General features: G+C 45.3%; 1 protein-coding gene across 2 annotated transcripts; it reads left to right on the forward strand.

Annotated features, from left to right (window-relative positions):
• Positions 1-26,947, forward strand: MDM2 (MDM2 proto-oncogene). Of its 2 annotated transcripts, none has more exons than XM_029078514.2 (11): positions 1-23; positions 3,892-3,976; positions 10,560-10,634; positions 11,404-11,537; positions 13,647-13,696; positions 15,324-15,391; positions 15,511-15,607; positions 19,318-19,478; positions 21,159-21,317; positions 22,601-22,678; positions 24,065-26,947. In XM_029078514.2, exons 2-11 carry the CDS (start codon positions 3,896-3,898, stop codon positions 24,623-24,625), a joined length of 1,464 nt encoding a protein of 487 aa, XP_028934347.1. In that variant the 5' UTR covers positions 1-23; positions 3,892-3,895; the 3' UTR covers positions 24,626-26,947. The 2 variants fall into 2 exon arrangements, with proteins under 2 accessions (XP_028934347.1, XP_028934348.1); XM_029078515.1 differs by lacking the exon at positions 1-23 and adding an exon at positions 3,703-3,720.
• Positions 26,948-27,427: the final 480 nt, after the last annotated feature.

Below are 27,427 nucleotides of genomic sequence, written 5' to 3' on the forward strand. Positions count from 1 at the left end.
GAGGTGAGGCGAGGCGAGGCGAGGTGAGTGCAGCCTGAAGCGGCGGGGGGAGGAGGAGGAGGAGGAGGAGGAGGAGGAGGAGGAGGAGGAGGAGGAGGATCAGGCCCCGCCGCGCACGGCGCTGCGGGCTGGGAGGGCCGGGGAGGACGGGGGAGGGCCGGGGGCAGCGCCTCAGGAGACCCCTCCCCTTCCTTCTCCCCCTCCCCTTCCTTCTCTCCCTCCCTGCCCTCCCTCCTCTCCCTCCCTGCCCTCCCTCCTCTCCCTCCCCTCTCCCACCTTTCCCTCCTCCCTCTTCCCTCCCTATCCTTCTCTCCCTCCGCCTTTCCTTCCCCTCTTCCCTCCCCCCCTCCTTTCCTCCCCCTTCCTTCCCCTTGCCTCCCCTTTCCTATTCCTCCCTTTTCCCTCTCCCCCTTTCCCCTTTCTTTTCTTTCCTCCCTCCTCCCTTTCCTTTCCTCCCTCCTCCCTTTCCTCCCTCCCTCCTCCCTTTCCTTCCCTCCTTCCCTCCCTCCCTCCTCCCTCCTCCCTTTCCTTCCCTCCCTCCCCTCTCCCTTCCCTCCCCTTCCCACTCCTCCCTTTGCCCTCTCCCCCTTCCTCCTCCTTCCCTCCCTTTCCTCCCTCTTCCCTTTCCTCCCCTCTCCCTTCTCTTCCTCCCTCTTCCCCCCTCCTTCCCTCCCTTTCCTTCCCTCCCTCTTCCCTTTCCTGCCACCCTGTCTTTTCCCTCTCCCTCTTTCCTTCCCACCCTCCCCCTTTCCCTCTTTCCCCTCCTTTTCCCTTTCCTCCCCATCCTCACCTCCCTCCTTCCCTCCCCCTCTCCCGCCCCTCTTCATGGGGTCCTCGGAGTCAGAAGATCGTGAGTTCTAATGCCGACCCCCACCTCTTTTCGGCTGTGTCACTTTGGGGAAATCACTTCACTTCTCTGGGCCCCAGTGACCTCATCTGGAAAATGCGGATTGAGACCATGTTCAACCCCATTTGCTATCTCACCCCGGCGCTTCGTACAGCGCCAGGCACTTAGTAAGCGCTTAACGAATACCATAACCCTGAGCTCGTTGTGGGCAGGGATTGTCACTCTTTACTGCTTATCGTGCTTTATTACTTTTGCTCCATTCTGCTTACAAATGTGCCCCAACATTATTAATTTTGAGGGGGGTTTCTCAACTCGGAGGCAGATACACACTGCTCTCCTTTGTTGAAAATTGTAATAATAATAATGCTTTTATTAAGAACTTATACCATGTGCCAAGCACTGGTCTGTGCGCTGGGGTAGATGCATGGTCATCAGATTGTCCCACGTGCGCTCACAGTCTTCATCCCCATTTTCCAGATGAGTCGGTGAGGTCCAGAGAAGTTCATTCATTCAGTCGTATTTATTGGTCACTTACGGTGTGCAGAGCACTGTACTAAGCGCTTGGAATGCACAATTCGGCAACAGATAGAGACCATCCCTGCCCCACTACGGGCTCCCAGTCTCAAAGGGGGAAACTTGAAGTGACTTGCTGAGAGGACAAGCGGCGGAGTGGGAATTAGAACCCACGACCTCGGACGCCCAAGCCCGGCCCCTTGCCACTGAGCCACACTGCTTCTCCTGGTACTTCGTGCTTGTACCTTCTGAGTGCTGAGCCCAGTGCTCTGCACACAGTAAGCACTCAATAAATACAATTGAATGAATGAAAATGAATGAATGAATAGTATCCTCTTCCCTCCCCCTTTTCTCTCCTCTCCCTGCCCCCTCTGTGGTGTTTTGGGGATGGGGGAGACCCCCATTCCAGGGGGGTGAGGGCAGCGCCGCTGGGGTCAATCACCCGCAACAGGGGTGCCCTCCCTCCTCACCTGCGCCAAACTAGCTCCTTTCCCCTCTTCAAAGCCCTACTGAGAGCTCACCTCCTCCAGGAGGCCTTCCCAGACTGAGCCCCCCTTTTCCCTCTGCTCCTCCCCCTTCCCCTCTGCACTGTGCTCATCTGTATATATTATTTATAAGTGTCTTATTGGAAAGTGCCGGGGCTTTTGAGTCAGAGGTCGTGGGTTCTAATCCCCGCTCCGCCACTTGTCTGCTGTGTGACTTTGGGCAAGTCACTTCCCTGGGCCTCAGTGACCTCCTCTGTAAAATGGGGATGAAGACTGTGAGCCCCACATGGGACCACCTGGTCACCTTGCATCCCCCCAGCACTTACAACAGTGCTTTGCACATGGTCAGTGCTTAACAAATGCCATCATTATTATTATTATTACCCTATTGATTTTCTTAATGAGGTGCACATCTCCTTGATTCTATTTCTTTTGATGATGGTGTCTACCCCGTTTAGACTGCGAGTCTGTCATTGGGCAGGGATGGTCGGCAGTCTCCCCCGATTAATAATATAATAATAATAATGTTGGTATTTGTTAAGCGCTTACTATGCGCAGAGCACTGTTCTAAGCGCTGGGGGAAATACAGGGTAATCAGGTTGTCCCACGTGAGGCTCACGGTTAATCCCCATTTTCCAGATGAGGTCACTGAGGCCCAGAGAAGTGAAGTGACTTGCCCACAGTCCCACAGCTGCCAAGTGGCAGAGCCGGATTCGAACTGTAAGCCCGTCAATGGGCAGGGACTGTCTCTATCTGCTGCCGATTTGTCCATTCCAATAATAATGTTGGCATTCGTTAAGCACCTACTATGTGCAGCGCACTGTTCTAAGCGCTGGGGTAGACACAGGGGAATCAGGCTGTCCCATCTGGGGCTCAGAGTCTTACTCCCCATTTTACAGATGAGGTCACTGAGGCACAGAGAAGTGAAGGGACTTGCCCACAGTCACACAGTTGACAAGTGGCAGAGCCGGGATTCCAAGCGCTTAGTCCGGTGCTCTGCACATAGTAGGCGCTCAATAAATCACTCTATTTTGGTTAATGAGATGTACATCACCCTGATTCTATTTATTTGCCGTTGTTTTTATGAGATGTTCTTCCCCTTGACCCTATTGCCATTGTTCTTGCCTGTCCTTCTCCCCCGATTAGACCGTGAGCCCGGCACTGGGCAGGGACTGTCTCTGTCTGTTGCCGACTTGTCCATTCCAAGCGCTTAGTCCAGTGCTCTGCACATAGTAAGCGCTCAATAAATACTGTTGAATGAATGAATACATCCTATCGAATGAATGAATGATCCGTTCGCAGCGCTTCCCGCGCAGCCGCTCCGTAAAGAGAAGCAGCGTGGCTCAGAGGAAAGAGCTCGGGCTGGGGACTCAGAGGTCATGGGTTCAAATCCCAGCTCCGCCTCTTAGCAGCTGGGTGACTTTGGGCAAGTCACTTCTCTGTGCCTCGGTTCCCTCACCGGTAAAATGGGGGATGAAGACAGTGAGCCTCACGGGGGCCCACCCTGTATCGCCCCCGGCGCTTAGAACAGTGCCCTGCACGGAGTAAGCGCTTAGCAGATACCAACGTTAAATCCTGTCGGATGAATGAATGAGCAGGTGCGGCTGGGGGCGAGGAGGGAGGAGCCCCGGGGCGGGCAGGCGGGCGGGAGGCGGAGCTGGGTCATGCTCGGACATGTCGCGCAGCTGCGGGCCGCCGAGCTAAGCCCCGACTTGCCTTCGGCCGGGGCTATTTATAGGGGCGGCGGCCGCCTCACTCCCTCTGCCTCAGCGCGTGTCCGTCCGCCGCCGACCCCTCCGCCGGCGCGCGCCCCTCGCCTCGCCTCGCCTCGCCTCCCCTCGCCTCCCCTCGCCTCGCCTCAGCCCCGACGGCCAGGTAACGAGGGCGGCCTGTCCGGTCCTGCGCTCCGCCTCCCTCCCTTTCTCGGAGGAAAAACTGGCCTCGTTCCCCCTCCCCGCCTTCGCTTCGCCCCGGCTCCCCCTCCCCGTGGTGTGCCCCTGCCCGCCCGACCTTCTGTCGTTTACGCGGCCCCCTTTCTCCTCGCAGGCCAATGTGTCGCACCGAGATGTCTTCCGCCACAGACCCCGCCCTCGGCCCCTCGGCCGCCGCACCTTCCGAGCCGGAGGCCCTGGTGAGTTGTCGCCCCCCTGCCCCCGCTCCCTCGGCTCTGAGGGGTTTTGCAGCCCACCCCGGCTTTAAATCCGGCCTCCAACGCAAACGGATTTTTTTCCCCCCTCCCATAATGGCCCTCCAGCCTGTCTGCGGTATTTCCCCTTCAAAGAATAATATAGCACATCATAACGATCATGTGGGTGTTTGTTAAGCGCTTACTCTGTGCAGAGCGCTGTTCCAAGCGCCAGAGATCTGGGGTCATCAGGTCGCCCCCCATGAGGCTCCCGGTCTTCATCCCCGTTTTACAGAGGAGGGGACCGAGGCCCAGAGGAGTGAAGTGACTTGCCCACAGTCCCGCAGCTGACATGTGGCAGAGCCGGGATTCGAACCTCTGACTCCCAAGCCCGGGCTCTTTCCACTGAGCCACGTAGTAAGCGCTCAGTCAATACTATTGGATGAAATAAGGGGATGTCAGCACAGTTCTTTGAATTGGCTTGATCTTTATAATAATTGTGGTATTTGTTAGGCACTTACTATGTGCCAAGCACTGTTCTAAGCGCTGGGTAGATACAAGGTGATCAGGTCGTCCCACGTGGGGCTCACAGTCTTCCTCCCCATTTGACAGTTGCGGGGACTGAGGCACAGAGAAGTGAAGTGACTTGCCCAAGGTCAGCTGACAAGTGGAGGATCCAGGATTAGAACCCACGACCTCTGACTCCCAAGCCCGGGCTCTTTCCACAAAGCCACCATGCTTCCACTTATTGGGTGGAAAGCTCTCTAAGTCCTAAGAATTTCGGGGAGAGAACAGTGTGGCTCATTATTATTAACAGAGTAGAAGACATTTACCGAGCCCTGAAAAGAAACTTCTGGTGCTGGTGATTGAGTGCTTCTGTTTTACTCTAAAACTGTGACTGATTGTCAGAAATTTCTTTTTTGATCGGTTATTATTATTATTAATCGTATTTATTGAACTCTTATGGTGTGCGAAGCACTGCATTAAGTGCCTGAGAGAGTGCGATATAACATCAGACCCATTCCCTGCCCACAGTCAGCTCACAGTTGAGTAGTTAATGATATAGGCACAGGTATTTATAAAAATATAAAACAAAGTGCTATATGAAAAATTGTAATCGTTTACAATTTAGTAATAGTGCCAGGCACCGTACGAAGCGTTGGGGAGGATACAAGCAAATCAGGCCCCTTATCCCATATGGAGCTCCCCATTTTACAGATGAAGTAACTGAGGCCCAGAGAAGCGACTGGCCCAAGGTCACACCGCAAACAAGTGGTGGAGCCGGGATTAGAACCCTTGACCCCCTAACTCCTGAGCCTGTGCACTATCTACTGCAACGTGCTGCTTCTCTAGTGATACTTGATAAGCACTTATCATATGCCAAGCATTATACTAAACACTGGGGCAGATGCTAAATACACAGGCTGTGACCAGACCTTGTTCCATAATCTAGGGAAGAAGAACAGATATCTTATCCCTGTTTTACAGATGAGCAACACTGGGACACACTTGCCCAAGGCCACCCAGCAGGCTGGTGGAGTCTTCTGACTCCCAGTCCTGTATTCTGGCCACTAGGCAACTGTTGTCTTTCAGTCTACGGAAATGGAAAACCCCCAGGGTTTTTTTTTTGTTTTGTTTTTGTTCTTGAATGTGCTCATCGGAACCATTTAGGGAACACTTCTTGGTAGCCAAGGGAATTAGTTTTAGCCATCTGAAGCTATGCAAAACTGAGATCTTGTGTTGGTGGTAATTTCCAGAAGGTGGCAAGCTACCGGAAGGTTTTCTCCTCCATAACTTCAGGTTTTGATCGATTGAAATTAACAGGAAGGGCAGCTTTGCTCCGTGTAAATGACTCCTTTGTGACTCATTCAGCCTATCCCTAAACCTTCTAGCTCCCCTCTGTAATTCAGACTTAAATGAATGGTTTGTACCCAGTTTCCTTCTAAGCTACTAGTTTCTTTTGTTACCTGTCTGGGAGAAATCATTCATTTGGACACTTGAGATCCTTCACTGGACTCATTTAGTTCCAGCGATTTCTTGCTGCTTTATTGACTGCCGTGTCCCTGACGTGAAGTTCTTCTCCTGGCTCCTATGCTCTGCTTACTGCCTCCGTGTCCCTACAGACACAGCCAAGGAAAGAGCTGGGGGAGATACTGGGAAAGTAAAGACCCTCTGTCCTATGCCTCCTGGCTCACCTACCCCAAATTCATTCCCTCTCCCCCCACCCCGCCTTTTCCCACAGTGTAACTGGCATCTCCACTTCAGAACCTCTTGTATTTTGTACACTGAAAGTATGAGTCTTTGAACAAGGGGCAAACTGGATCCAGGCAACGAGAGCAATAAAGCACCCCTTTTTCTTTGTTATTCTCCGCTGCCCCAACTACCCTGCACCCTCCCCCCCAAAAAAGTGTTCTCCTGTGCTTCCTGGCCCCTGTAGATGGTAGGTTTTTAGCTCTTTCCACTGTGCATCGTCATTCTGGACAATTGTCACCACCACACTGTACCCCTTCTAGACCGAAAGGTCGTTGTGGGCAGAAATTGAGTCTGATTATTGTTGAATTGTATTCTCCTAAGTGCTCAGTAGAGTGCTGTGCAGACAGTAAGCGCTCACAGTGAATGACTGGCGGGGGCATGTGTGATATTGGGAATGGAATCAATCGATTGATCAATTGTATTTGAGTGCAGTGTGCTAAGCGCTTGGGGGAATATAGTATACCAATGTAATGTGTGGAATGGTTGCACATATAGCCTGATTGGGTGTGGCGTCATTAGCATGGCGATATAGCAGTGTAGCAGATGGAGAAATTTTTACAGTTAAACAATTGCCGGGATCGCTAGGCAGGCAACGTGTCCGTTAATTCCGTGGATCGTACTCTCCCCAGCCCTTAGTACAGAGTTCTGCAGCTAGTAAATGCTCAATCAGTGCGATTGATTGATTGATCAGGTTTGGTCTGGTGAGGCTTGTGCCATCTTTACCAGTGCTCTGCCATTTTTCCCGCTGTTTTCCATCAGCAGTCTGTCTAGGTGTGCTGAGTCACAACTCTATCGTTTGGGGGTTAATAATTTTGGTATCACCTAAGCGCTCACTAGGTACACAAGCACTGTACTAAGCGCTGGAGTGGGTACAGGCAGTTCAGGTTGGACACAGTCCCTGTCCCAGAGAGGCTCACTGTCTCAAACCTCATTTTCTGGATGAGGGAACTGAGGCCCAGAGAGGTGAAGTGACTTGCCCAAGGTCATTCAGCAGACAAATGGCAGAGCTGGGATTAGAACCCAGGACCTTCTAACTCCCGGGCCTGTGCTCTTGCCACTAGGCCATGCTGCTTTGTTGTCCTTCGGTTTCCCCCAAGAAGTTGGAAAAAAGATCCCGTCAGTACCACGACTGCCAGCTGGGTGAGGGCCCAGGTGGTGCTTGCTGTTGTTGACATCTTGGAGTTGTTGGGCTCGGTCACCCAGTACATTGCCCATTGTGCCGGCTTTATGGGCACCTGGCAGCCTGGCACGGATGACTCACCCCAAACCACCACCACTATTGTGAAAACATCTCAAACACACCCATCCTGCTGGCAGGACAATTTACCCCTGTCCTTGTTACCATGGGTGTCTGGGCAAGGCTCACTTGAAGAAGCACTCGGAGAAGCACTCGGAGAAGCAGCGTGGCTCAGTGGAAAGAGCACGGGCTTTGGAGTCAGGGCTCATGAGTTCGAATCCCAGCTCTGCCACTTGTCGGCTGTGTGACTGTGGGCAAGTCACTTCACTTCTCTGCGCCTCAGTTCCCTCATCTGTAAAATGGGGATTAAGACTGTGAGCCCACGTGGGACAACCTGATTCCCCTATGTCTACCCCAGCGCTTAGAACGGTGCTCGGCACATAGTAAGCGCTTAACAAATACCAACATTATTATTGAATGACAAAGGGCCCATTTTTCTTAGTGCAGAGACATAGCACAGAGATTCTCAGAAGAGTTCCTAGATCTAGAGGTTCCCTGTAGACTGTAAGCTCCTTGTGGACAGGGAAGGTGTTTATGTTGTTGTCCTCTCGCAAGAATTTAGCGTGGGGCACTGCGCTAAGCGCTCAGTTAATACGACAGATTGAGAGACACTCGCTCAGGGTACAGTCTCAGAATCAGCGGCATTGTGTCTGAGCAGTAGGACAAGGACTACTAAACACAGTCCTAGCCCATCCATTGGCCTAGGGCAGCATGTAGGCTTGTGTGGCACAGGGAAAAAATATTAAAAGGGAGCAGTCAAGACAGGGGAGAGACAAATAGATTTTTATAGTATTTGTTAAGCGTTTACCACGTGCCAGGCACTGTACTAAGAGCTGGGGTAGATACAAAGTAATTAGGTTGGTCACCATCCGTGTCCCACATGGGCCTCCCAGTCTTAATCCCCATTTTACTGATGAGGAAAGAGGCCCAGAGAAATGAAATGACTTGCCCAAGGTCACACAGCAGACACTTGGCGGACCTGGGGTTAGAACCCAGGTCCTTCTGACTCCTGGGCCCATGCTCTATCCACTAGGCCACACTGCTTCACAAATGGGGAAAGAAATGATCAACAGTGGAAGGAGAAAAAAGTGTTCCCCTGAACTCTCCTTTCTTAGTATCTTCCAGCCTCCTGGATTATTATCATTATAATTGTCTTTCTTCAAGATCTACGTGCTAGGGAGCTAGTCCCATCACATCCTGGTCTGATACCTATTTTCAAGTAGACTTTGTCTAGTTGGGTAGAAGATTAGATTTTAATTTTTTTTTAGGGGGAAGGACCTGCCTGTCCTTTAATTTTATGTATGCTCTGGCTCCAGGTCTCACCTCTGTGCCCAGACCTGTAGTTTATATTAATGTCTGTCTCCCCCTCTCTGCTCTAAAGTCGTGGGCAGGAAATATGTTGTTTGCATTTTACTCTCCCAAGCGCTTGGTCAGTGCTATGTTCACAGTCAACATTCAATAAGTACCATTGGCTGACAGACTGGCCCCCAAATCAATCTCACTCTCTAGTTGTGACCTCTCCCACTGTTTAGTCTCACATTTCCTCTGCCCTTCCTGCCCCAGACACCTATGACACACTAATCCCCCAAATTCGGCATGTCCAAACGAAACTTCTCATTTTCTTCTGCCCTCCCAACTATTCCTGTTTCTGTCCTCCACTGTCATCATCCTTTTTCCTGAAATATACAACTTTAAGGTTGTCCTTGACTTTTTTTCCCCCAAGATCTCAAATTCAGTGAATTGCTCATCTCCCCAGTTCTTCCTCCTCCTCATTTCCCAGATCCTCCCTTTAGCTGTGACTGGTTCAGGAGTCATCATCCTCTTCCCTTTCCATTCCATACTCCACATTGCTGCCCAGCTCATCTTCCTGAGATGCCACTCAGCACAATTTGCTCCACCCCCCCCAAACTCTACTGGCTTTATGTCTCCTCCTTATCATTGGCTTCCAAGGATTACCCCACTTCTCTCTCTCTCCTATATCAGGCTGTTTTCGCAACCCGAGACCCATCAGCCCACCAGTAGCCATCTGTTACTATCCTCAGCACTTGTATATATGTGTATCCCATCCTTGTTCTTCTTACCCTTCCACTATTTTTCGCTATCTTTCTGTCGGTCTGCCAGTTTGGTTGAATTTTCCAAATCACTCAGGACAGTGCACCTTGACTCAGTAAATAGGACTTAGTCTGCCAACTTGTATCTCGTTACATTACAAAGGCCAAATTTTTAATTCCTCGGGTCTGAGAGGATGAGCTTATGGAATAGGAGGCAGATAAAATGAGAAGAGGAGTAGAATGAGCCACTTCACACAGAGATGGAGTGGCAAAGTGCAAATGTGCTTCTTTGAGGTTGTTCAGATCCACATTAGCAACTAGTTTTTTTCAACTGATTTATGATATGTTAAGCACTTAGTACAGTGCTCTGCACACAGTAAGTGCTCAGGAGACACCTTTGGTTGACTAGCAGCTCTTGAAAGATTAAAAGTATTGATTATCCGGCTCAGATTTTAGCTTGGGTAATTATAGTCTTTCTGATATTGAAAAAATCCTTTCTGCAACTTATAGGTTGTAGAGTTCTCTAGTCCATTTTCTTTTACGCATTTGGGCTGACTTTTCAATCAGTCTTAGTTATTGGGCACTCACTATGTGCAGAACACTGGACTAAGTGCTTGGAAAAAAGAACATAACAGAGTTGATAGGCATGTTCCCTGCCTATAACAAGTTTACAGTTTTAGCCCTACAGGACTTATATACTTATCCATCTGTAACTTATTTTAAGGTCTGTCTCCCCATCTGTAAGATCCTCGTGGGCAGGAATTGTGTCTTAATTACTCTGTTGTATTCAGGCATTTATTGAGTGCTTACTCTGTGCAGAGGTCTGTACTAGGCACTTGGGAGAATACAATATGATAGTCACATTACCTCTCCGGAGCCTCTGCGCGTGGAAAGCACTCAGTAAATACTGTTGATTTGTTAAAGCTTGAGGATTGTGGTGGGGTTGATCAAATAGTTTCCTTAAGAGCTAGCTTGTGTATTTTGTATATTAAAGAGCTCTTATTTCTGCATGATTGTATAACTAAGACAATGCTTTTGTTCTTTTTAGGTTAGACCAAAGCCACTCCTTTCGAAGTTATTAAAACTTGCTGGTGCACAGAAAGACACTTTTACAATGAAGGAGGTAAGTAACCTTTCAGTAGGGATGAAGGCAAATGCAGCTTGAAGTCTTGGTGGGAGTTCAGTTGGAGACTGACTGAAGGGCAGGAAGATTCTGCAATTTTTAGTTCTTGCTGCAGAGAAACTGGATAGTTGGGGAACCAGCCGATCATGTCTTTTGAGCACCTTCTGCGTGCCCATGATTTTACTCAATGCTTACGGCAGTGCAGTGGAATAGACAGAATCCCTCCCCTTAGAGAGCTGTATCCTACAGGGAAAGACTGATAGTAAAATAAATTATAGCTGAGGAGAGCTAAGCCGTGGCTTTGTTGGTCAAATGACTGCCCTTTGGCTTTTATTAGTCGGCTAATTTTGTTGTATTATACTCTCTCTCCGAAGCACCTAGTACAGTGCTTTGCGCATAGTACTCAGTAAATACCACCGATTTTACCTTTCTTTCTGAAAAGGGAAAGAGGCTATTTCATAGCCTTTCAGAACCCTTTCCCTTTGGAAGGGTAACTGAATTTTAAAAACAATGGGATCAAGGAACTCAGAGTAAAGCAAGGTTACCTGCTGATTTTTTCCTACTCTGATCATCCTTGCTGAATTACTGTGGGTCACCAATTATATTTTAGCTGGATTCTGAGCTCTCCAGAATTGATTTATAATTGCAAATGTAAATGTAATGTTCCTTCTATTATCAGGATGTAGTTATGGCCAAATAAATCTGAAGTGTATTTTTATTTTTGAACTGTACCATTCATTATTCTCATTGTCTGTAAACTCTATTTCAGGTTATATTTTATCTTGGGCAATATATAATGGCAAAACAATTATATGATGAAAAGCAGCAACACATTGTCCATTGCTCAAATGATCTTCTTGGAGATCTGTTTGGAGTACCAAGCTTCTCTGTGAAGGAACACAGGTAAATTGTTAGATGAGTGAAAATGCCGGAGGCGTTGAATTTTTCTGGGTTTTGTGTCTGCTTCCATCTCATGTTAAACCCTAACTCTCCAGAGACTTTCCATAACTCTTCTATTTGTAAAATTCTAATTAAAGAAAGGGGAGGCTTGCAAACACTTTGTAAAGGAGGGACTATAATTCAGAGTTATTTAGAAAAATTGGAAAAATGGTTCTGCAAAAGTTGGGTGAAATTCAGTAGGCTCAAGAGCAATGAGAAGCAAACACCACACATCCAGAATGGAGAAAAGCTCCCTAGGCACTGGTTTGAGGTGGGGGAAACCGAGCAGAAATTCAATCAACAATATAATGCCATAGTTACAAAATCCAGCATGTAATACAAGATTCTGAAAGTAATCTTTTCATCAGTAATATTCTTAGTAGGGTCATACCGGCTGTTGCACTTTAAAGTGGCCATAAAACTCCAGCAGAGTGATGCAAATTTATTAGACATGGATTCTAGTGAGTCCTATAAAGAAAGCATGCATAATGGCATTTACTAAGCCTTTATTATGTTAAGCACTTTTCTGAGCACTGGAGTAGATACAAGTCAGGTTGGACACAACCCCTGCCCCATATGGGGCTCACAGGCTTAAGTAGGAGTGATAACAGGTATTGAATTCCCATTTTGCCAGTGAAACTGAGACATTGTGAAGTGACTTGTCACACAGCAAGCACCTAGCAGAGCCAGGATTAGAACCCAGAGCGTCTGACTCCTAGGCCTAGGCTCTTTCCACCAGCACAGCTGCTTCTCAAGTATATGAGGGGTTTTTAATGGGGAAGATGTTACCCGTGTCCACTGAGAACTAGATGGGAATAAAAGGGCTCAAATCGATGCCCAAGTGGGTTCAGTTGGCCATAAAGAAAGTTCTTTGCTTTCAGGGGATAAAACTGTGGAAAGAGCTATCAAGAACTGTAAAATCTCCATCCTCGGAGAAAGAGTTGATAGAAAAATACCGCGTGGAACTTGTGCGGGACTGATGCATGTGGGACACCACTCAATACAGACCACCCTGTTTGACACAGAACCAATGTTGATTAGCCTTTGAATGTAGTCTGAGCCTGCTCTGTGCCTGTCCAATGGTGGCTTGTTTAATAATAATAATAATAATAATGGTATTTAAGTGCTTACTGTGTGCCAGGCACTGTAGTAAGCGCTGGGGTGAATAGAAGCAAGTTGGTTTGGACACAGTCCCTATCCCAGGTGGGGTGCTCAGTCTCCATCCCCATTTTACAGATGAGGTAACTGAGGCCCAGAGAAGGGAAGTGACTTGCCCAAGGTCACCTAGAAGACAAGTGACGGAGCAGGGATTAGAACCCAGTTCCTTCTGACTCCCCGGCCCGGGCTCTAGCCACTGTACTAGGCTGTTTGTCTGAGAGAATTTCACTCCTGATGCCCTTTCATCATTCCATAAGACCCTTTCCCCATTCCATTTCCCAGTAGGTTGCTCTACTTTGGCTTGAATTTGTCATCTTCCTCTTATGCAGAAGCCAGTCATTAAAATGTGCCAAATTAGGTTTATAGCAGTAGTGTAGTTACTGTGTAAATCAGTCGATCGTCAGTTGTCTTCATTGAGCACTTACTGGATGCAGAGCACAATACAACAATAAACACATTCCTTGCCCACAACGAGCTTTCAGTCTAGAGGACTGTATTTGTGCCTGAACCCTGAGCTGGGAATAGCCATTCAGCTCCTCTAGCTATAGGAGCCTCTTGGTTTTTTTGTTTCTACTCGGGTGTATTCATCTTCGTATTATATTGTTTTAGTGTCTTACGTCTCCTTGTGTGTCTGTCACCAGTCCCCCTCCCCCCTTTTACGCTTCTGTTGTTTGTCCTCTGAGGACCAGGGACTTGTCTAATGACTGCCAAAGCACTCTTTCCCAGTGCTTAGTACAGTGCTTTGCACCTAGTACAATGAGCGCTTAATAAATAACATTTCTACTAATATTTTGAATGAAAAACTAGACCTTTGAGATTTAAAAACTGTCTTTTTTTTGGCTCGAATGAAAAATAACTATATTTCTGTACATTTTCAATTTCATGTATTTTTTTCTTACTCTTTTCCCCTCCAAGGAGATTATATGCAATGGTTTCCAGAAACTTGATAGCTGTCAGCCGTCAAGGTAGGTTGGTTTTGAAAATAATTCTGAGTAGTTGTTGTGTGTGTGTTAGTGTTAAATGAACTTGTGCCAATCCCACGTTGCTAGTGTGGTTTGAGTCCAGCGTTAAGGTATGATGCCAAGGCAGAGCATCCACTTGTGCTGCAACCCCTTTGGCATAAATGACTTCTGCCGTGCAGCCGTCTTTTTGTGTACTTGTCAATGTGCCACACCCCAGCCGTAATATGACCGGCAGGGACCAGGCAATTGCCCCCAAGCCCTCATCACTTAATAATAGTAATTGTGGTATTTGTTAAATGCTTACTATGGCCTGGCACTTGGGGTGGATACAAGCTAATCGGGTTAGCCATGGGGCCGCCAGTCTTCATCCCCATTTTACAGATGAGGGAACTGAGGTCCAGAGAAGAGAAGTGACTTGCCCAAGGTCACACAGCAAACTGGTGGCAGAGTCAGGATTAGAACCTAGGTCCTTCTGACCACCAGGCCCGGGCTCCACCCTCTAGGCCACGCTGTTTTTTAAATTCTTCCTGCAGGTTCTTATTCATTCTTTTGTATTTATTGAATGCTTACTGTGTGCAAGGCACTGTATTAAGCACCTGGGCTAGTACAGTATAACAACAAATAGACACGTTCCTGTCTACAATGACCTCACAGTCTAGAGACTTCTTAGTCCTGAAGGTCCAGGACTGAGGCCAATCCGTCACTCCGGATGAGCGGTTCTGGCCTCAGCCCCCAGCGGTTGCCCCCATTCTGAAAAGGGCAGGCGAGGATTTGTAATTTGTTGGGGGACGGTGTTGGAGAGGAACTGCAAACTCTAGGCAAAACATGAAGGGTCTGTGGTTTGATTTCAGTTTCCGCCTCCTCTTCCCCTCCCGGCTGTATCGTTTGAAAGCCGCTCGACACTTCTCTTTCCAGAATTTCTGGTTGCTGCCTCTGCTGAAGGGTCATAGCTGTCGATAATGTGTGTGTACACTTCCCTTCCATCCTTCTCTTCCTCTTTGAAACTATGGGTAGCGAGACGTGTGGTTAGGTTTTATTAACTGAACAGGATATAAATAGGTTTTAGCCAGAAAGTACCTTAGACCTCTAAGGGTGGTTTGCATTGGGTTTTAAGTGCTTGGGGTGTGAGATAAAGAAGCTGTACAACCTCTGCTTTTGAAGATCTTTCTGCCTAATAGGGGGAGACTACTAAGAAAATGCAATCAGTTTGACATAGTAATGGTGAAGTAAGTTGAAAAAGATGTAATGGGTTCTGAAATGCTTAGGCACATTGGAAAATTGGCAGGATTAATCAAGGAGAACTCTACCAGCAAAGAATTAGGCTATTTTTTTTTCTGTATTTGAATCCTAAAATGATCAAGTATCTGTAAAATAAAATGTACAGTATTCAAATATTTTCATATCGAGAGCAACATTTATCTGGTTCTGAGGCCTGCCAAACTAATGCAACTTAAAAAACTGAGTTGGGGGCCTATTAGAATTTTTACTGACAAAGGAATTGCCAAGTTTTCTCTGACTAGGCTTTTCAAAATGAAAAGTATGATCTTAAGATCCCAAATATCTAATACATTTGCATTTTACTTATCTCCCAACCTGTCAGTACTGATCCTTTTTTTTCCCCCTTCCCTAGAACCTATAGGGGCAGAGACAAGTAACAGCGAGACCAGGTGTCAACTGGAAACTGGGAATCCTCCAAAGGTAATCACAAATTAGAATTTGCCTACCCTCTTATCACAGCCATGCTGGAGATAGTGAAAGCGCTGTAGCTAAGTGATGTTAATAAGCTTAGTATTAGTATTTTTGTGTTGAATGTTTAGGAGACAGTGCAAGAGTTGCCAGAAGAGAAACCTGCATCACCAAATTTAACTTCTAGACCAACTACCTCATCTAGGAGGAGGACTCATAGTGAAACAGGTATGTGTGACTCTGGCACAGCTTTCAGGATCTTATTTCTCTGGCTAATTCACCTCCTGGAAAGAGCCAAGATCCTCTTCCTGAAAAACAGATGCATCTAGAGTGAGTTATTGGCATCTTTGTTTCTATTGTACTCAGCAAGCTTCTTTAATATTATGTGTGATAGCGGGTTCAGGTGTACTGCAGGTGAGTTCTCCTAAAACATCGGCAGTGTATCCTTTCTTTACTCCGGGATCCGGGCAGGCTCGTAGAGTTGGCCTGTAGAGAATGGTGGGGGTTGTCTGGGTCCCGTGTCTGATCCAAAGATGAGGAATGAAAGGAATGAAGAGTACCCTCAATCCCGGAGGTGGGACCTAAACAACCTCTTCCATCTTCTGGCGCTTTCTAAATCTGGAAAGTGACTAAAGACTACTTCCTTCAGCCCAGAATTGTGGTGTCTGGCTCCGGATTCTAACTCTGGGTGGTTATTCAGACTTCCTTGGACACCTCTTCAGGTCCCAAGTGTGCATCGAAGTCTGCAGTTCTTTTATACTGAAGGTAGGCTGTTACCCAGCCTAACCAGAGTTGATTAGACCCAGTCTATAGTGTATGTGTCTGTGGGTGATTACTAAAGTCTATTTTAATGGGGCAAGAAGATCTGCCAAATAATTTAAATGAACAGTGCTTTTTTTTTAAAAAAAAAAAAACAAACAAAACACCTACAATGACTTTTCTTTTTGAGGTTTGTACTCTTTGAGAAGAAAATTTATAAATTTAGACTCAAGGGAATAATTATGGGCCTGAAAAGACATCTGTCATTTATTTTCAAGAGTGTTAGTAATTAGTAATTAAACGGGACTGACATCTTACCTAAGAAAATTGCTCCTCTGTAGTAAATACAGTTGAATATACCGAGCACTGTACTAAACCCTGGGAAATATAGAGTTTTCTTGGAAAGTGACCTCCCCAGTTAGAATTCTGTGATGGTGTTTAATTGTCATAGTAGTGGTCAAATTCTTGAGTAATCAAGAGGGATTCTGATTAGATTGATCGAGCAATGGGGACAGTCAGATACCATGATAATGACTGCCGGATGCTCCGTCACCTTTGTTTTTGATAATGGTGGTGATGTCATTGGCCACAGCATCCTGTGCTGACAAGTAAGTTTTTCATATGAAAAACTCATAACTGTGTAGTAGCGTCATCCCCCATATTTATAGTTCTCAGCACTGTACTGAACACTTGAGAGAGTGCAACCATAGCAAGATACTGCTAAGGGCATTGGGAAGCAGCACGGCCCAGTGGCTAGAGCACAGGCCCGGAAGTCAGAAGCACGTGGGTTCTAATCCCAGCTCCGCCACTTGTCTGCTGTGAGACCTGCGACAAGTCTCTTAACTGCTTTGTGCCTCAGGTCCCTCATCTGTAAAATGGGGATTAAGGCTGCGAGCCCTTGGTGAGGCACGGACTGTGTCCCACCTGATGGGCTTGATTTATGCCGGCACTTACTACAGGGCCAGGCACATAGTAAGCGCTTAACAAATGCCATTAAAAAACGCATATCCCTTGCCCTCTAGGATTTTAAAATTTCATGTGGGAGAACAGGCAAGTTATTTTCAGTTAGGGATGACAGGAGGAAAAACAAGGACACCATGGTAATATGTGAGGACCATAGCTTCTTTAGTGATATAGAGATTTTTAGTGTGATGCACGTCTGTGTGGCCTTGGCTCTTTTCAGCTGTGACATCCCCACTGCACTGCAACCCCTCCTTCATAGAGACATTAAGGGGCTGCGATTGATTAGTTGCAAAGGGTAGGCGACGCATTACTAGTTTCGCAACAAGCAGTCCTTTCCTCTCGGAATTTTCTTCAATCCAGTCTCCCTCGTTGGCATCGTCCAGCTGGGCCCACAGTCCTCATGGCTGTCTGGGAAACCGTATTGCAGCAACTTGTAAATGGAGAGCCTTCTTTCAATTAGGATGCTGCAATATTGCTGTGATGCCACCTGGAGGTATTTTCCTTCTCTCAGGAATTGGACTTTTAAGCCAATCTGGGGTCTTGGGGGCTTCTTTTTGATTGCCCACGGGAGGTGGGAGTATATCAGATTATAGCCAGGCCATAAATACCTGTCACGATCCTTATCCCATATCCCCCTCTACTGTAATCAGTGCCATGCCATGACTGAGATTGGGGAGCCTTCAGGGTGTCTGCTTTTTATTTGGTGGTAATAGTAATTATGGTATTAAAGCGCTTACTGTGTGCCAGGCACTGTACTAGGCACTGGTAGCTGGAAAGTACTGATGATGAGCTGCTGTTTGGCATACACTGACCATTGCTATTTATTAATCCCTTGAGATCTGACTTTTCTATTTTGCTATTGTTCCAATTTCCTATTCCTCAAAAACTTCCAAGTGTTGACCATTCCTCTGTGTATCCTGACAGTTGTTTTTTTAAAGCATCAAGTCAGCTATCTCCCTCCTACTTTTCCACTTTTTTCTTCCACTTTAGCTTGGTTCAGGCTTCTTTGCTCTTCTCAAGCTAACCTACTCACTGTGACTGGTTCTTATCTGTCTCCTGCCAACATCTTCGCTCACACCCTCCGTCCTGCATGTAATTCCCTCCCCCTTCTTTTCCAGTAAACCTCAACTGTCCTCCTCAGAGCCATTCTGAAATCACATCTTCAGGAGGGTCTTCCTCATTAATTTGTAGTCCCCCATCCCCATTTTATATCTTCCAACTCCCTCTTAAACACTTAAGTAGCGTGGCCCTGTGGCTAGCAGACGGTGTGGCGACCTTGCCATGGGTGAACAGCATAGCCTGATTTCTCTCCTGATGGAAAATTCTCTCTTTGAGCATTAAATTCCACTTAATGACCACGACCCCTCACAGTTTTGATGTTCCTTCCGTAAGGCAAACCTTTTGGTTACTGGCGAGGCTAAGACAAATATTACCAGGGCACTTTTTCCTTTGTAGGCGGTCATTTCTAAGATGGAAGTTCAATTCAGTGTGACTACCTTTATGGCCATCTCCCCTAGTGGAAGTTTTCCAGAAAATCAAGGTTTATCTGTATAAATTATTGGGTGCCTTTTTACCAGTCTTTAAAAATCATAATAGTCCAGTTACTTTGAGTATTCCAGTATACTGAGTCCAATATTCCAACAAAGTTAAGCTCTTGGTAGGACTAGCCAAATAAGTATGCTTGATAGATTAGAACCGCATACATTACAACCCTGCTGTTGGTCCAGTGGAAAAAAGCTTAATAATAGTAGTGGTATTTTTACTATGTGCAAGGCACTTTACTAAGCACTGGGGTAAATAAAAGCTAATCAGGTTGGACATGGTCCTTGCCCACATGGGGCTCCCAGTCTTAATCCCCATTTTACAGACAGGAGAACTGAGGCCCAGTGAAACGACTTGACCAAGGTCACACACAGCAGACAGGTGGCAGAGCCGGGATTAGAACACAGGTCCTTCTGACTCCCGGGCCCAGGCTCTATCCAATTAGGTACGCTATAACACAAAAAACATTTGCTGCAGCTCTTCTCGCCTGCTCCGTCGTCATCCTCCGTGCTCCCTTTGGGACACCACCGGCAGGGATGAGAGAGCGGGAGTGCTGCCTCACAGATCAGCCCTCCAAATGGTTCCCCGCGCAGGTTCTCATGTCATTCTCGCCGGGAGAAATCACTGCAAATTACAACGGAAATTAATGGCACTTTTCTCTGATTTATTCACAGACGAGAACCTAGATGAATTACCCAGCGAAAGACAAAGAAAACGACACAAATCGGATAGCATTTCGCTCACCTTCGATGAAAGCCTTGCGCTTTGTGTGATAAGTGAGCTGTGCTGTGACCGGAGCAACAGTAGTGACTCAAATGACATTCCCTCCAATCCAGTGAGCAAGATCTTTTTTGTTTGTTTCGCTTGAAGATAGTTAATTTGCACTTGACTGGCCTTCTCATCCAAAATGCTTTCATTTTATTTGGCTTGACCGTATTTAGCCAACAAAAACTGACATTCAGGGAAGTCTAAAGGAACAACTCAGAATTTATTCCAGGCCTAGTGCAGGCATATTTATACAGAAGCAGAACAAAGATTTTATTCGTGGGGGGCAGGGAATCCAAATGGAACAAAAAATGAGAAAAATACAAATAGTTTCCCACAGTGTCTTGTGTGTGGGACAGTCATAGGGTTAGCAAAAATGACACCTTCTCCATAAGCCTGGTGTTGCTACGTGTAGGACACGTCATTTAGGGGATAAAGATTCTCACTGGAAATATATTTGAACAGATGACAAATAATATTGAATCGTTCACATTCAAAGATGGTTGCCAGAAATTTTTCTGCTTGAAAGATGTTACCAGTTATATTGAGTTCTTCCTTTTGCCTAGAGCACTGTACTTAGCAATTGGGAGAGTACAGTACAGTAGAATTTAGCAGACATGATCCCTGCCCATGAGGAGCTTACAGTCTAGAGGGTGCTACTTAAGTAGCATAGCTTGTGCTAAAATTTTCAATGTAATATGGCATGATAATAATGGTATTTTAAGCATTTACTGTGTGCCAACTACTTTTTTAAGTGCTGGAGTAGATCCAAGGTTATCAGTTTTGGACCCAATCCCTGTCCTACAGGGAGCTCACCATCCAAGCATGATAGAAGCCCTCTTTTCCCCGCCTCCCCCAACCCAGCCCTCCACAAATCTTTGTCCTGCTTCTGTATAAATGTGCCTGCATTTGGCCAGGTATAAACACTGAGTTCTTTTAGACTTTCCTGAATGTCAGTTTTTGTTGACTAAATATAGTTAAGCTAAACGTTTCACTTTTGACCTTTCATGACAATTTTACACTTAAATTCCAGGTTCCTAATATTCTTAATGCATTTAATTTCCTTAGGATTACAAATAAGTGCAATTTTTATAGGCACATGCCTGAACTTCTGTATTCACCTCTTCGGTGAAAGAGACTTTGCTCATGAGTTCTACCTGATCCTACCCATGTGGCCTCTTGGTGAGATTTTGGGGGCAGGCTACTCATTCTTTCCCCAATTTTTTTTAAAATGAAATAAAAAATAAAATACAAATGTACTGTTGTGCTCATCAGCAACAATATTGTGATATTGATTTTTGAGGCAGGGAGGGGTTAGAAAATACTTGGAATTGTGCAACCCAATTAGCTTTTATCTACCCCATGCTTAGTTTAATGGCTGGCACATAGCACTTAACAAATATAAAATTAAAAAACAAAATCAACATCTATTTCTGTCTCAGGCTTATGGGGATGGTGAAAGGTACTATAAAAAGTGATGATTTTCTTAAGAGTAGGAAAGCTGGTTTTTGTCAAAAATGGATGTCATTGCATCTTACTGTTATAGCAAATACTATTCATTGATCTTATGGCAAATATATTTGAATACTGCCACCAGCTTTCTTCCAGTTTTTACTCAATGTGTTCCAATTTATTTTTCAAAAATCACTGAAAAATGTAGTTCTGGCACTGCTTTTTGTGTAGCTTGCATATTTTAGCATGGTTTTCACTAGAGGTTCTTAAGTTAAATTCCTTTTTGCTTTTTGTTTAGGATCTCGATGCTCCGTCTTCGAGTGAAAATTCTGATGATTGGTGTGATCGAGAGTCCATTTCAGACCAATTTAGTGTTGAGTTTGAAGTTGAATCTATTGACTCTGAAGATTATAGCCACAATGAAGAAGGGCAGGAACTCACAGATGAAGATGATGAGGTTGGTTTTGCCTTTCCAACTGGCTATATAAAGAAATTTTGTAAATGTGATTTCCGCCTTCCCACTGCTAGTTTTTCTTAGCGAAGAATGGAGCTTTTATTTTGTAAGCCATATAGTGATGAAAATTAACCATTAAAGAAATGACAGTTTGCTGTACACTTAGGTCTATTTATTTGAAATATCTAGCTTTTTAAAATGTATGTAATTACCTCAAGAAACCGGAACTTCTTTTGTGAAACTTGGGTTCTAACTCACTTTCTTCTAACCACATCTCTGAAGTCTTTTGGGTCCAATGAACATATCAGTAATAGCCATGGATGAATTTTTTTTTTAATGCTCACAGACAACCATAGAGCGAAAAACTCATCAGGGACACCCACAAAGAATGTTCTAAAGTGCACAAGAGAGTAATTAGACTTGATCCCTTCCTTCAAGAAACTTCCAATCTAGCAGGGGCAACAGATTCATTCGTTCATCCTATCATAATAAGTGCTTACTGTGTGCCAAACACTGTACTAAGCTCTTGAGGAGTACAATACAGCAATAAAGAGTTATAATCCATGCCCACAGTGAGCTCACAGTCTGGTGGGCGGAGACAGACATCAATACAAATAAATAAAATTACAGATATATAAAATTACAGATGAGGTAACTGAGGCCCAGAGAAGTGAAGTGACTTACCCAAGGTTACACAGCAGGCAAGTGGCAGAGTCAGGATTAGGACCTAAATCCTTCTGACTTTTAGGCTCATGTTCATGTTACTCTTAGAGCCTTGATCTTTCTACTGAATAAACAGCAGGGCTTCTTCTAATAAGTACAGGATATGTAGGAGCAGTATGGCCTAGTAGATAGAGCCCGGGCCTGGGAGTCATAGGACCTGCGTTCTAAACCCAGCTCTGCCACGTGCCTGCTGTGTGACCTTGGACAAGTCACTTAACTACTCTGGGCCTCAATACCTCCCCCGTTAGATGGGGATTTAATGTCTGTTCTCCCTCCTAATGATATTTTGAGTCCCATGTGAGTCTGGGACTGTGTCTGACATGATTATTTTGAATCTTGCCCAATGCTTAGAATAGTATTTGACACATGGCAAGCACATAACAGATATTGTTATTATTATGATTACAGCATTAGTTCTAAGGTTAGATTGGAAAACAGTTTTTGTCTAACACTTTTATGCAAGACAAAAATAGACAAATTGACTTTAGTATTTTAACTTCTAGTAAAATAAACTAAACTTTTAAAAGTAAGGAGAAAGTAATTTTTTTTTTAATCACAATCAGGTATACCAGGTAACTTTGTATCAAACAGAAGAAAGTGATGCAGACTCATTTGATGAAGATCCTGAAATATCCTTGGCAGTGAGTACAAATTTCACTTTTTAAAATACAAAAAAGTACAGGTAAAATTTAGAGAAGTGTGAAATTAAGAATTGATGGAACTTATAATTAACATTTTTTTGAAAGGCAAGTGGCTTGTTTGCACTTTGCAGCTCATGGTTTGAAAGCTTTATATTTCTGAGCATTAAGATATATCACCTGAAAAAGGGGTTTTTAGATTTAAGCAGGTGTTATCTTAATTGAAGGCTTGGGATTGATTATGTTTATTAAGCATTATGTTTTGATCATGGTGTAAAGTTTTTATGAATTAAACGTGCTGATTTAACTACATGTGATGAGCACTCTTAGCAATTATACTATTAATCTCTTTTATGGTTAAAAAAGAGTCAAATATCTTTTCTTATAAATGCAGTCATTATATCAGTTGTAAAAGTTTACTGAAATTCCTTGTGGAATGGGAAAATGAAGAACCTGCAAGGTAAGATAGAGTGTCTTGTAACCAGTACATGCTTACAGATACAGTTTTAGGGGCAACTGCTGTTGAATAGCAATTTATGGTTATTGTCTCAGCCTTTTAATTTTGAAAGTCTGTGGGGCCTAATGGAATCTCGTATAGTCGATCACATAATCTGGTTTGGACTCTAATCATTTCCCTTTAAATCCTCTAAATCAGAAGTGTCCAATCTGTGGTGCTTTGTCACGTGGTGTGTGGCTCACACACGTTTGTTCTTTGTGTTGTCACCCTGTCAAAGTCACTGTGTCTTTCTCCCAGTTCAAAACTGAAGCGGGAGTAGCAGATGTTAGGCGTTGATGCAATGGTGACACACTTGCCAGGAGAGAGAGAGAGAGAGAGAGAGAGAGCCGTGTATGTTAGCTTTTGTTAGGAGGATTTAAAGGGTTACCAGTAATCAGTTGTGCTGTATTAAGCGCTTGGGAGACAACGATATAACAATAAATGAACATTCCCTGCCAACCGTCTAGAGGGAGAGATGGACATAAATTAGAGCTGTGTACATAAATGCTGTGGGGCTGAGGCCGAGGTGAATCAAAGGTACAAATCCAAGGGCGAAGGTGAGACGGAATGGGGTGGGGGAAGAGGAGGCGAGGGCTTAGGAAGGCCTCCTGGAGGAGATGTGCTTTTAATAGACTTTGAAGGTGGGGAGAGTGATCGTCTGTCATCAGAAGTCACTGATCACAAAAGGGGGACATGTCAGTTGAGCGAGCTCTGTCCGTGCCTAATTAGCAAGATCATATAGTAAAATTCCTCATTGTGAATCTGTGCTGGCAGGGTTGCAAAATTCTCTCTCTCTGGCTTTTGATATGTGTGTTCAGTACAGTCCTCTACACACAGGCATTTGGCCGATGACCAAGTGATGGAAACAGACTCCACTTCCTGTTTCCATACAGGATTATTGGAAGTGCTCTTCTTGTGATGAAATGAATCCCCCGCTCCCATCCCACTGCCACAGATGTTGGTCTCTCCGGGAGAACTGGCTTCCCGACGAGAAGGCCGAGTCGCTTGAGAAAGGCGACTTAGAAAGCTCGCCCCAAGAAGAAGCGGGCTTCGATGTTCCTGACTGTAAAAAGATTAAAGCGACGGAAGGTAAAGAATCGCCCGTTGAAGGAAGCGATGACCCAGGCAAAACCCTGGATTCCCAGGAGAGCGAGGAATACTCTCAACCGTCCACTTCTAACAGCATCATCTATAGCAGCCAAGAGGATGCCAAGGAGTCGGGGCGAGAAGAATCCCGAGACAGAGAGGAAAACGAGGACTCCAAGCTTCCCCTTAGCACCATAGAACCCTGCGTCATTTGTCAGAGCAGACCGAAAAATGGCTGCATCCTCCATGGCAGGACAGGACACCTCATGGCTTGTTTCACATGCGCCAAGAAGCTGAAAAAACGAAACAAGCCCTGTCCGGTGTGTAGGCAGCCGATTCAGATGATCGTGCTGACTTATTTCAGCTAGGTATGATGGACCCTAAATGGAGCAGTAAGTCTAGGAACTTGAAACTTGCACAGACAGCCTCTTCAAAAGATATTAAAATTTATTTAAAATTTTATTTTTATATAGTTCTCAAGTTGCTGTTTCAGAGCTCGCAATCATTAATTTGGGGAGATGTGTTTCTTTTGGGCTCTAAAGAAGTACAACAGGGTGCCTCCCCATTGTTTCTGGGTGGGGGCAGGTTTGAGGTCCCCAGTAACGAAAGCATCTTGCAGAAGCATTTTTCCTCGCCACTTACCTCCTCATTGCCGATTCCTTTTCCGAATTTGAAGGGGTGTCAGGGCCTCGAGCAGGCCAGAGGCCAGCGGATCGTCGTTAACCTTGCATCTGTCCCGCCCAGTTCGGATTCTGGTACCGAGGCGCCCCAGCGGTGGTCAGGAAGGGGCCTGGATCTTGCTGAGGGGTAGGGAAGACCAGGGGGCTTTTCTGATAACCCGAGATCTCTCCGTGGTCGAGGGGGCGATGCAACTCTTAGGTTTTGGCTCATAGGTTGTAAGGAAAAAAAATCCCTTAAAGAAAAATCGAGTTGGATGCACCTAGACAGTCTCTGTAGACAAACTGCGAGTGGGTCAACTCTGTTACCAGAGTACAGGGAAGGCAGCCATCCTCTCTCACTGGTAACTAGGTCAATAATGTCCCACCTTCTGTGAACAGCTGTTCTGCATCTAATTTTTTAGTTCTACCTCAGATATTTAGTATGAGGACACGAGTTTTTTTGTTGTTTTCACTTCCTCTTCCTCAAGTGCAAATCAGGCGTGAGGAAAGATGACTGGGGTGTTTAGCTGAAACATCTTGGCTGTTGGCTCCTGTTTAGCGGGAACCCAGCGCCTCTTCCTGGATCGGCATCTCGGCCGCTTGCCTTTCCCTCCCAACTTCCTTGGAGGCTGGTCAGCTCCTCCTGACTCTCACCAGCTAAGACCAATCCATCTGTTTTTCCGTTGCCTTAATAAACTGTTCACTCGCTTTCCAGCTCAGAGGATCCGGGGGGAAATCCAAGTTGCAACTGCCCCATTGCCATCTGACCCAGCTTTCTAGCCTTTCCTGAGGTTGATGGCCGGTACTTCAGTCCCTTCCTCCTTGAGTTTGGCCCCAGAACGAAAGAGAGGAAAATGGCTTTTTAGCTGGTTCCACTGGCAACTCGTGATTGATTGCATTAAGAAGAGACAAGCTATTTAACTGAGCTAAGAAAGTAAAGGGCTTATATTTGGTGAGGTCCTCTACACAGTGAGAAGTCAAATAGAAATTGCCATAACCGTATTCTGTTCTAATTATCTTGTTGTCTGGTTCTTGCCAACTGTGGGCCATTTGACAAGCAGCCCCCATTCCCAACTTTGGCAAATGTTGTGTATTGTGCTGCCACAGCCTCAGAGGGGGAAAGAAACAATATTTATTGAACTCTTTACCAATTCAGTTGGACACAGGACTCCACAGCAAACCAGAAGCCAAGTTAGAACGGCAGCCACTAAGCTGAAGACCACTATTCAATAGCAAGGAAGCCCAGGGCATTCCACCATGGCCTGCTAGCCAAACCTTGGTCAGGCTTCTAGATTTTTCTCTGCCCACAGCTCATTATCGTAGAAGCCAATGAAATCAAAATCTAACCAGACCCGAGGCCCCACTAGGGTTTTTTGCTGTCATGGTCTTAAGGAGTGAGAAATAGACCTCAGAACCTCTTGACCCACTGAGTAACCAAAGCATCAGATCAGAGCACTTATATAGGTGATCAAAACAACTGTGAAAACTCAGTAACAATCCATGGTTCCTGGGCTCTGCTGCCTTGTTCATTTAAGAGGGTCTGCCAGTTTGCAAACTCCAGGCCAAAATTATCCCATCTCCATCGGTGGCATCGATAATACTCTGCTCCGAGGAAAGATATGCACTATATTCAAGGAGACTTTGGGGCAGTTTGGGGTGGAGAGGGCGAGACAGAAGATACTACATCTTGCCTTATTTAGAGTCAGCCAGGTTTTGCTACAATCGTTGACGGGTGTTGCAATCTTAGCTCCGTGAAGTGGTGTTTATAGCAAAGAATATTAGTTTTAACATATTGTATTGTTTTTAGAAAAACAAATCCTATATATTAACTGTTTAATCCAATTGTTCTTTTATAAGAAAACCCAATTAAAAAAAGTGAATTTAAGTCCTAAACTTTGAGAGATTTCTCTGTTGAAAAGTTTCAGGATTGTATTGTGAGGGCTCAAATGAACACATGGACACTCAGAATTAGTTAAGCATGAAATTCCTTGGCATTAAAATTAATAAAACTGATGTGGAAAATGTAGAAAATCAGTGTATCTTTTTGACTTTTTCTATGGCTGATGCTGAATTTTAAAATTGGGCACAGTGTTCATCCCCAGTAGTTTCAAGTGCTACTAAATTTGTTCATAGACGCTCACCTAATTCAGCGAGAAATGATCCACCACTAGAGATCAGGTATGTATATTAAGAATTTTAGTAGTAGGTTAGAAATTGTAATTTCTATGGATACTGAGAGCACATGGCTCACTAGGAAATGCAGTTTTGTCATTAAAGCTGGGATATGTACATTGAACTGGCTTTATAATTTTTATTTAAAGAGCCCCGAAGACATGCTTTTTTAACCGTAAGTGATTTAACAGTGTTGAGTCAAAGGAAGTACGCTAAAAACTATAGTGACATGTAGGAAAACAGTTTAAAAAATCGTATCTATTTTATTTTTAACCTTAGAATAACATAAAGATCGTAAGAGTCTGAGGGACATTTAGAAAAGTGACTTTAAAAATTGTA

The sequence above is a fragment of the Ornithorhynchus anatinus genome, chromosome 14 (genome assembly GCF_004115215.2).
Source record: "Ornithorhynchus anatinus isolate Pmale09 chromosome 14, mOrnAna1.pri.v4, whole genome shotgun sequence".
In the NCBI taxonomy this organism is placed as follows: Eukaryota; Metazoa; Chordata; class Mammalia; order Monotremata; family Ornithorhynchidae; genus Ornithorhynchus; species Ornithorhynchus anatinus.